At 41.8% G+C, this 11,199-nt stretch overlaps 1 protein-coding gene across 1 annotated transcript in view; it reads right to left on the reverse strand.

Annotated features, from left to right (window-relative positions):
- Positions 1 to 10,852, reverse strand: part of LOC106569775 (sodium channel regulatory subunit beta-1) — a 30,910-nt gene extending 20,058 nt beyond the window's left edge. Inside the window, exons 1-3 of the mRNA XM_014141374.3 lie at positions 10,568 to 10,852; positions 8,750 to 8,959; positions 8,424 to 8,590 (exon numbers count right to left, since the gene is read on the reverse strand). Of these exons, the coding sequence (XP_013996849.1) occupies positions 8,424 to 8,590; positions 8,750 to 8,804 (222 nt within the window). The 5' untranslated portion in view covers positions 8,805 to 8,959; positions 10,568 to 10,852. The remainder of the gene's footprint in view (positions 1 to 8,423; positions 8,591 to 8,749; positions 8,960 to 10,567) is intronic.
- Between the last annotated feature and the right edge of the window lie 347 nt (positions 10,853 to 11,199).

An 11,199-nucleotide genomic window follows, 5' to 3' on the forward strand; every position in this document is an offset into this window, starting at 1 on the left:
CAAAGGACCTTGTGAAGATGCTGGAGGAAATAGGCACAAAGTATCTATATCCACAGTAAAACGAATCCTATATTGACATAACCTGAAAGTCCGCTCAGCAAGGAAGAAGCCACTGCTCCAAAACCACCATAAAATAGCCAGCCTACGGTTTGCAACTGCACATGGGGACAAAAATTTTACTTTTTGGAGAAATGTCTTCTGGTCTGATGAAACAAAAATAGAACTGTTTGACCATAATGACCATCGTTATGTTTGGAGGAAAAAGGGGAAGTCTTTCAAGCCCAACCGTGAGCACGGGGGTGGCAGCATCATGTTGTGGGGGTGCTTTGCTGCAGGAGGGACTGGTGCACTTCACAAAATAGATGGCATCATGGGGGGGAGAAATTATGTGGACATATTGAAGCAACATCTCAAGACATCATTCAGGAAGTTAAAGCTTGGTCGCAAATGGGTCTTCCAAATGGACAATGACCCCAAGCATACTTCCAAAGTTGTGGAAAAATGGCTTAAGGATAACAAAGTCAAGGTATTGGAGTGGCCATCACAAAGCCCTGACCTCACTCTTATAGAAAATGTGTGGGCAGAACTGAAAAATTGTGTGCGAGCAAGGAGGCCTACAAACCGGACTCAGTTACACCAGCTCTGTCAGGAGCAATGGGCCAAAATTCACCCAACTTATTGTGGGAAGATTGTGAAAGCCTACCCAAAACGTTTGACCCAAGTTAAACAATTTAAAGACAATGCTACAAAATACTAATTGAGTGTATGTAAACTTCTTACCCACTGGGAATGTGATGAAAGAAATAAAAGCTGAAATAAATCATTCTCTCTACTATTATTCTGACATTTCACATTCTTAAAATAAAGTGGTGATCCTAACTGACCTAAGACAGGGAATTTTTACTAGGATTAAATGTCAGAAATTGTGATAAACTGAGTTTAAATGTATTTGGCTAAGGTGTATGTAAACCTCCGACTTCAACTGTAGCTAGCTACATGTCTTAACAAAAGACTCCACTATGCAAGTAACCATTTCAATAGAATGTCACTGCGACAACTGTTGATAGACGTAGCTGTTAAATTCGCTCTGGCTAGCTACTCTGATTTCAGAGCACTCTCATCTGAGTGTGCCAGAGCGCAAAATAACTGACGAATTTACGAATGCTCAACACGTTAAATATGGCCGGTGTCAGTAAACGTTGGCAATAAAGCGTAAATTGTTTCCAGCAGCACAGTTGCAGTCACCAACACTGGATAACATGAAAACATCCTAACCAGCTCTGCTGGAGCGAGTAAAATGGTCTGTGAGCTGTTCTCTCATTTGTGTCTGGAAGTAGCTAGCAAGCTAGACAACGTTAGCCAGTTAGCCTGGGTGCTTGACTGCTGTTGTTAGGACAGAACACTCTGATCAGCCCTTAAAGAGATGGGTGGGGCTAAAGCTTAAGAGGGTGTGAACGATGCTAAATTGTTGTTGACAAAGAAGAACTCTCCAATAGCTACCAACACATTCAAAGGCCATTTTCTCAAAAGTGAGGTTACAAGTTTATCAACTTTCAAAGCAGAATTACACAGAATTACACTACCGTTCAAAAGTTGGTGTATAGAGGCCCATTATCAGTAACCATCACTCCTGTGTTACAATGGCACATTGTGTTAGCTAATCCAAGTATCATTTCAGGATAATTGATCATTAGAAAACCCTTTTGCAATTATGTTACCACAGCTGAAAACTGTTGTTCTGATTAAAGAAGCAATAAAACTGTCCTTCTTTAGACTAGTTGAGTATCTGGAGCATCAGCATTTGTGGGTTTGATTACAGGTTCAAATTGGCCAGAAACAAACAACTTTTTTCTGAAACTCGTCAGTCTATTCTTGTTCTGAGAAATTAAGGCTATTCCATGCGAGAAATTGCCAATAAACTAAAGATCTCGTATAACGCTGTGTACTACTCCCTTCACAGAACAGCGAAAACTGGCTTTAAACAGAATAGAAAGAGGAGTGGGAGGTCCCGGTGCACAACTGAGCAAGAGGACAAGTACATTAGAGTGTCTAGTTTGAGAAACAGATGCCTCACAAGTCCTCATCTGTGCAAAGTGATCCAAGATCCAAGATGGCGTAGCAGTGCAGACGTGGTTTGTCGTCTTCTCTTTTTCTTTTGTATTTTTTGTATATATTTCAATTTGTTTTCAATCTCTTTTCCATTTTTAAATATACCTTCCGGTAACCCGCCTCACCCAATGTGACACAGATCTGCTATTTTCTAGACCTTATAGCCAGAACCTCCATCAGAAGCTAGCCATCAGAAGCTAACCAGCTAATTAGCAACTAGCTATTTAGTCATTGTTAGCCACTGCTAGCGGCCTTTACCTTCTGCACAGACACCAGCGGTTTAAACATTTTTTTGCCTGGATAATACTTGCCAGCCTGCCAGTATCGGACTGTTTTCTCCACTACAAAACCGGATTCCTGCCGTAAACCCTGGACCATTACTCTTGATCATCACAGCTAGCTAGCTGCCACCAAGTGACCCAGCCCCGAAGCTAGCCCTGAGCCAGGCCCACCTCCCGGCCTACTCTGTGATCACTCGGCAACTCAGCCAATGCCTCCCGGACTCTTCCCCAACACGGCTAGAATTCACTACTCCACCAGATCCTTGCCGAAAGCTCTGGACCTTTGCATCGGATCATCGCTGCTAGCTAGCTGCTACCGAGTGGCGATAGTGGCTAAAGCCCCTGCCCCAAAGCTAGCACCAGTTAGCCGCGAGCCAGGCGCATCTCCCGGCTAGCAAACGAAATTACTACAACTACAATACCTTTTTCGCCATCTGGCTCGGACCCTTTGTCGACATGGCGCCGCAGCGTACCACCACGGCTGGTCCGCCGACGTAACTTCATCCGCTGTGCCCTCAACTGGCCTTTGCCAGACGTCAGAGCAGACGCTTCTTCTTACCCCGGCCTGCTAACTTTAAACGCCGTGTCCCCCGCATGTTCGAGTAGTAATGACTACCCCGCGGCTTCCCTGTTCCATCTATTGCTGTTCACTGGACCCTATGATCACTTGGCTACATAGCTGATGCCTGCTGGACTGTTCATTAACCACGGTATTCCATTTAGTTTATTTTTTGTTTATCTGTCGGCCCCAGCCTCGAACTCAGGCCCTGAGTGTAGTTAACCAACCCTCTCTGCCCTTTCATCGCCATTTTACCTGTTGTTGTCTTAGCTGATTAGCTGTTGTTGTCTTACCCTTTGTTGTCTTAGCTAACTCTCCCAATCAACACCTGGAATTGCTTTATGCCTCGCTTTATGTCTCTCTCAAATGTCAATATGCCTTGTACACTGTTGTTTAGGATAGTTATCATCGTTTTAGTTTACTGCGGAGCCCCTAGTCCCACTCACCATGCCTCAGGTACCTGTCCCACCTCCCACACATGCGGTGACCTCACTCAGCATAACTAGCCCGTCCAGAGATGCAACCTCTCTTCTCATCACTCAGTGCCTAGGTTTTCATCCACCCACCATACCCCTGTCTGTACATTATGCCCTGAATCTATTCTACCACGCCCATAAATCTGCTCCTTTTATTCTCTGTCCCCAACGCACTAGATGACCAGTTTTGATAGCCTTTAGCCGTAGCATCTTCCTACTCCTCCTCTGTTCCTCGGGTGTTTTGGAGGTTAACCCAGGCCCTGCGTGTCCCCAGGCACTCTAATTTGTTGACTTCTGTAACTGAAAAAGCCTTGGTTTCATGCATGTTAACATCAGAAGCCTCCTCCCTAAGTTTGTTTTACTCACTACTTTAGCACCCTCCGCCAACCCTGATGTCCTTGCCGTGTCTGAATCCTGGCTTAGGAAGGCCACCAAAAATTTGGAGATTTCCATACCCAACTACAACATTTTCCGTCAAGATAGAACTGCCAAAGGGGGAGGAGTTAGCCTGCAAAGTTCTGTCATACTTTCCAAGTCTATGCCCAAACATTTCGAGCTTCTAATTAAAAAAATAAATCTCTCCAGAAATAAATCTCTCACTGTTGCCACCTGTTATAGACCCCCCACCCCAGCTCTCAGCTGTGCCCTGGACACCATATGTGAATTGATTGCCCCCCATCTATATTCAGAGTTCATTCTGTTGTGTGACCTAAACTGGGATATGCTTAACCTGTTAGGGCTAGGGGGCAGTATTGACACGGCTGGATAAAAAACGTACCCGATTTAATCTGGTTACCACTCCTACCCAGTAACTAGAATATGCATATACTTATTACATATGGATAGAAAACACCCTAAAGTTTCTAAAACTGTTTGAATGGTGTCTGTGAGTATAACAGAACTCAAATGGCAGGTCAAAACCTGAGAGATTCCTTTACAGGAAGTGGCCTGTCTGACCATTTCTGGAACTTCTTTGCCATCTCTATCTTTTACTAAGGATCTCTGCTCTAACGTGACACTTCCTACGTCGTCCATAGGCGCTCAGAGCCCGGGAAAAACCTGAATGTCGTCATCCCAGCCCCAGGCTGAAACACATTATCGCCTTTCTCAAGTGGCCGATCAAGGGACTCTGGGCTTAGGCGCGTGACCTGACCGCCCCCGTCTTTGTGATTTTTTTCCTCTGTTTGCCGAAAAGAAGATTCCCGGTCGGAATATTATCGCTTTTCTACGAGAAAAATGGCATAAAAATTGATTTTAAACAGCGGTTGACATGATTCGAAGTACGGTAATGGAATATTTAGAATTTTTTTGTCACGAATTGCGCCATGCACGCGACCCTTCTTTACCATTTCGGATAGTGTCTGGAACGCACGAACAAAACGCCGCTATTCGGATAAAACGATGGATTATTTTGGACCAAACCAACATTTGTTATTGAAGTAGCAGTCCTGGGAGTGCATTCTGACGAAGACAACAAAAGGTAATCAAACTTTTATAATAGTAAATATGATTATGGTGAGTGCTAAACTTGCCGGGTGTCTAAATCGCTAGCCCGTGATGCCTGGGCTATGTACTTAGAATATTGCAAAATGTGCTTTCACCAAAAAGCTATTTTAAAATCGGACATATCGAGTGCATAGAGGAGGTCTGTATCTATAATTCTTAAAATAATTGTTATGCTTTTTGTGAATGTTTATCGTGAGGAATTTAGTAAAATGTTAGCGAATTCCCCGGAAGTTTGCGGGGGGTATGCTAGTTCTGAACATCACATGCTAATGTAAAAAGCTGGTTTTTGATATAAATATGAACTTGATTGAACAAAACATGCATGTATTGTATAACATAATGTCCTAGGGTTGTCATCTGATGAAGATCATCAAAGGTTAGTGTTGCATTTAGCTGTCTTCTGGGTTTTTGTGACATTATATGCTAGCTTGAAAAATGGGTGTCTGATTATTTCTGGCTTGGTACTCTGCTGACATAATCTAATGTTTTGCTTTCGTTGTAAAGCCTTTTTGAAATCGGACAGTGTGGTTAGATTAACGAGAGTCTTGTCTTTAAATAGCTGTAAAGTAGTCATATGTTTGAGAAATTGAATTAATAGGATTTTTAAGGTTTTGAAAATCGCGCCACAGGCTTCAAGTGGCTGTTACGTAGGTGGGACGAATTCGTCCCTCCTAGCCCATAGAGGTTAACACCCCAGCCGTCCTACAATCTAAGCTAGATGCCCTCAATCTCACACAAATTATCAAGGAACCCATAAGGTACAAAACGAAATCCGTAAACATGGGCACCCTCATAGATATTATCCTGACCAACTTGCCCTCCAAATATACCTCTGCTGTTTTCAATCAGGATCTCAGCGATCACTGCCTCATTGCCTGCATTCGCTATGGGTCCACGGTCAAACGACTGCCCCTCATCACTGTCAAACGCTCCCTAAAACACTTCTGCGAGCAGGCCTTTCTAATCAACCTGGCCGGGGTATCCTGGAAGGATATTGACCTCATCCCGTCAGTCGAGGATGCCTGGCTATTCTTTATAGTAAATCTGAGTTTGGTGAGAGCCAAACTTGGTGGGTGTCAAATTAGCTAGCCGTGAATGCCGGGCTATCAACTCAGAATATTGCAAAATGTGCTTTCCCCGAAAAGCTATTTTAAAATCTGACACCGCGATTGCATAAAGGAGTTCTGTATTTACTATAATTCTTAAAATAATTGTTATGTATTTTGTAAACGTTTATCGTGAGTAATTTAGTAAATTCACCGGAAGTTTGCGGTGGGTATGCTAGTTCTGAACATCACATGCTAATGTAAAAAGCTGGTTTTTTATATAAATATGAACTTGATTGAACAAAACATGCATGTATTGTATAACATAATGTCCTAGGAGTGTCATCTGATGAAGATCATCAGAGGTTAGTGCTGCATTTAGCTGTGGTTTTGGTTTTTGTGACATATGCATGCTTTGAAAATGGCTGTGTGATTATTTTTGGCGGGGTACTCTCCTGACATAATCTAATGTTTTGCTTTCGCTGTAAATCTAATGTTTTGCTTTCGCTGTAGATCTCCGCCATGGGCTGTGCCGTGGCGGAGATCTTTGTGGGCTATACTCGGCCTTGTCCCGGGATGGTATGTTGGTGGTTGGAGATATCCCTCCAGTGGTGTGGAGGCTGTGCTTTGGCAAAGTGGGTGGGGTTATATCCTACCTGTTTGGCCCTGTCCGGGGGTTTCATCGGATGGGGCCACAGTGTCTCCTGACCCCTCCTGTCAGCCTCCAGTATTTATGCTGCAGTAGTTTATGTGTCGGGGGGGGCTAGGGTCAGTCTGTCACATCTCTTGTCTTTTCCGGTGTCCTGTGTGAATTTAAATATGCTCTCTCTAATTCTCTCTTTCTCTTTCTTTCTTTCTCTCTCTCGGAGGACCTGAGCCCTAGGACCATGCCTCAGGACTACCTGGCTTGATGACTCCTTGCTGTCCCCAGTTCACCTGGCCGTGCTGCTGCTCCAGTTTCAACTGTTCTGCCTGCAGCTATGGAACCCTGACCTGTTCACCGGACGTCCTACCTGTCCCAGACCTGTTGTTTTCAACTCTCTAGAGACAGCAGGAGCGGTAGAGATACTCTCAAAGATCGGCTATGAAAAAGCCAACTGACACTTACTCTTGTGTTACTGACTTGTTGCACCCTCGACAACTACTATGATTATTATTATTTGACAATGCTGGTCATTTATGAACATTTGAACATCTAGGCCATGTGCTGTTATAATCTCCACCCGGCACAGCCAGAAGAGGACTGGCCACCCCTCATAGCCTGGTTCCTCTCTAGGTTTCTTCCTAGGTTTTGGCCTTTCTAGGGAGTTTTTCCTAGCCACCGTGCTTCTACACCTGCATTGCTTGCTGTTTGGGGTTTTAGGCTGGGTTTCTGTAAAGCACTTTGTGATATCAGCTGATGTAAGAAGGGCTATATAAATACATTTGATTTGATTTAAAGCCTTTTTGAAATTGGACAGTGTGGTTAGATTAACGAGAGTCTTGTCTTTAAAATGGTGTAAAATAGTCATATGTTTGAGAAATTGAAGTTATAGCATTTATGAGGTATTTGTATTTCGTGCCACACGATTTCACTGCCCAGGGAGGTTAAGGGGGTGATAAGGTTTAAAAAATAAAAATAAAATCTAATAAAAAATAAATTTCACTCTTGGGTGTTGACTTGTGTTACATTTGCAACATGAAAATCCACGGTGGAGCGCGCTCGCCATCTATAGGATTTTGGGGGTTTTACACTTGGCATTTGCCATATGAAATTTGCAATATGATTTGGATGAATGTGGACCAAATTGGGTGGTATTGTCAATAGGGTGTATGATTCGTGTGGTGCCAATACGTTCCCATTCATTTTTGTCCATTTCATAGCAAAGTTGTCTGAATAAATAAGTCATTAATGTATTTCTGTTTAAACATTTTTATACATTTGCAAAAAAATATTCTAAACCTGTTTTTGCTTTGCCATTATGGGTTATTGTGTGTAGATTGATGAGGGGGGAAAATTATTTTATACATTTTAGAACGAGGCTGTAACGTAACAAAATGTGGAAAATGTCAAGGGGTCTGAATACTTTCCGAATGCACTGTATCTGCCTATCGGCTGTCCCAGTGGCCCTAGTGATCTCTGAGATCCAAAATGTCATCCAGATTGATTCTATCTGAACTGCACGCAGCACTCTGCCATATTATGTGGTTGGGCATTGTGGTATGTGCGTGTGTGCATGTGAATGTAAGCGTGCAAACCTTTGTGTGTTGTGCCTTGTGGTTGTGGGCTTAAGAATGGGCTCTGGACCATATGGAGTACGACAGGTTTGTCTAAAGAACAACGTAAACCTAGTCCTAGCCAATCTGCAATGACGCTGTCGGTGTGATTGAAGCGTAATCCAACAATCTACTACCGTGGCAGCAATTTGGACTACTATAGCAATCATAATCCATCTCAGATACTCACATGAGCAAACTCAGCTTCCCCTTTCGCCTTGAAATACCAATTAACTGTGGCAGAAGCCTCCACCTCGGGCCTCATCTTACAGGAGATGCAGCCCAGTTTGAACCCTTTGCCTGCAACGGCCTCAGTGTCCGAGTCCACCTCTGAACAGGCCCCATGGCACAGGGACACTTGATACAGGAGAGAGAAGACATGTTATTAGTGCTTAACATTTTGGTTGTAGAAATGGGTAGATTCCTAATTCAACAGTACACTGAAGAATATCCATATACTGAAAGATGTGACTATACACAAATGGTCAATCCACTAAGGTGGTCAACTCCACTTACCAAAATGGGAACAAAGCAGAAACAGGAGCAGCAGTCGCACAGCAGACATGTCCATAAGTGTAATGTAGCGATGAAAGTAAAGATCTTAGGGGAAAAGGCTTTTCTTTGAACACTTGATAGTAAGATATTCCTTTGAGATGTTATCCAGGAAGATGTTGTTTGAGCAAAGTAAGAAATTGTAGGGACTGAAGTTGCTTCCTCCGAAATTACCTTAGAAATAAAAGAAATAGAAGTCCCAACACCTTCAATAATACATTTGACATGATAAAATACTTAAACTAACACTTAATATAATAATAATACAAATATATGCCATTAAGCAGATGCTTTTATCCAAAGCAATTTACAGACATGCATGCATACATTTTACTCACTGGTGGTCCCGGGAATGGAACCCACCATCCTGGCATTGCAAGTGCTATACTCTTGGTGCCATGCTCTTAGTGCCATGCACTTCTCTTTAAATGGAAACAATATTTTCATCAAAGACTATTGCATTAATTAATTTACTTTGTTACACAGGATACATGCAAGTATTACCATGAATATTTGTTTACAATTAAAGTGTTTTAGGAAGACTCTGGAGCTTGTTGATTTCAATTAAATAATGTTGGTTTGAGTGGATGATTACTGACTCTAATAAAGTGTAAACTATTAAACGCCAATAGGCCAAGAACAGACTTTCTAGAGAACAAGCAGAAGAACAAGCACACATTTTGTTGTTGTTTTGGCTCTGTACTCTAGCACTTTGGATTTGAAATTATATAATGACTATGAGGTTAAAGTGCAGACTGTCAACTTTAATTTGAAGGTATTTTCATCCAAATCAGGTGAACCGTTTAATTATAGCACTTTTTGTACATAGTCATTCAGGATTCTCTGTAATCACAGTAGAATCCACATTAATGTAGAAGGGTTTACAAAACATACTATATTCTTATTTACAATAAAAGGGACTCCACAATTACACAAATTACTTTGGACACAAAATAATCTGAAGTCACAAGCTTGATGTAATCATTGCATGCTAGGAATATGGGACCAAACACTAAACTTTTGACTACTTTAATACACATATAAGTGAATTTGTCCCAATACTTTAGGTCCCATAAAATGGGGTGACTATGTACAAAACATTCTGTAATTCCTAAACGTGTGACCCGATATGGATGAAAATACCCCAAATTAAATCTGACAGTCTGCATTTTAACCTCATAGTCATTGTATCATTTCAAATCCTAAATGCTGGAGTACAGAGCCAAAACAACAAAAAATGAGTCACTGTCCCAATACTTTTGGAGCTCAGTGTATCGCTAAACTTTAGCTGTGATTATGGTCATCTTTTTCTACTGTTCCAGATCTTTGTTGACACAAAGTGTTTACAAATCTACACCCTGGCCTGGGATTATCAGTTCCCTGAAGTCTTAATATCAATTACACTGAGCTATTATTATCTTTACAGGCTATTCATTCCAACTGTAGTCTGATGTTCTATTAGAATAATAGGCCTAGTTCTAAATGATATTCACACGGTTATAAAGGCAGTGCACCACTGAAGATGGCATAGCTTTGAAATTAGTTTATATATTATGCTTATTTGAATAATCTGTCGACACTGTAGGTCTATGGTTTAAATAGGCTACTGTAAAATCGCATGCCACAGAATAGGCTACATTAATAATTAATTGCATGCCATATGAAAGACGACCTAGGCTACATAAGCTACATACCAATTATATATTTATATATTTTTTAGGAACACTGTAAATGTGTTATTGCACTATTTGGTTTAAATAATGATATTTTGCATTGTCTCACATTTTACTGCCCTCACGTTGTCCCTTCTGAAAAAAATTGCCTCCTTATCCCGATTTGTCCGTTCTCCGGGGAAAATGTAGGCTATCCTTTCCTTCTGATGGATCAACAAATTATTTAATGAAGTGCTATTCTTTTGAGTGGAAAGAATTATCCCACGCATCAAAGGACCCTGGATATTTTTCACGGTCTGGCATTGCGAATAATACAGACTACTTTATCACTCCCTGTCTGGCGTTATTTTTTACCGCAGTGCATCTGACTGCAGCATCTTCCAAACGGAGCAGGACAACTGTGTGAAGCTAGCCACAAGGATTAGCCACAATAGTTGAATGAGGTTCGCCTTCACAATAAAAGTCCCAGCAGTCCCAACACCTTACCACTGCTACAACTGGCTATCAGCGGAGCCTTGTCTGGCAGCGAAACAGTTCATGCAGCATCTTTTACTGACTTAAAAAAAATAATACGCCGCGTCACCGTCCTGTTCAAGTGAGCACAGCACAACAAGGTGAGTTCAGAAATGTCTTGTATGCTGCTGTATAAATGATGTAATATGCCAGGGAGATATGTGTAACAGGGTTATATTGGTGATTCCCCTTACCACTTTATTGTTAAACCAATTTGGTTTTATTTTT

Source organism: Salmo salar, chromosome 14, assembly GCF_965601325.2.
Source record: "Salmo salar chromosome 14, fSalSal1, whole genome shotgun sequence".
Classification (NCBI taxonomy): Eukaryota; Metazoa; Chordata; class Actinopteri; order Salmoniformes; family Salmonidae; genus Salmo; species Salmo salar.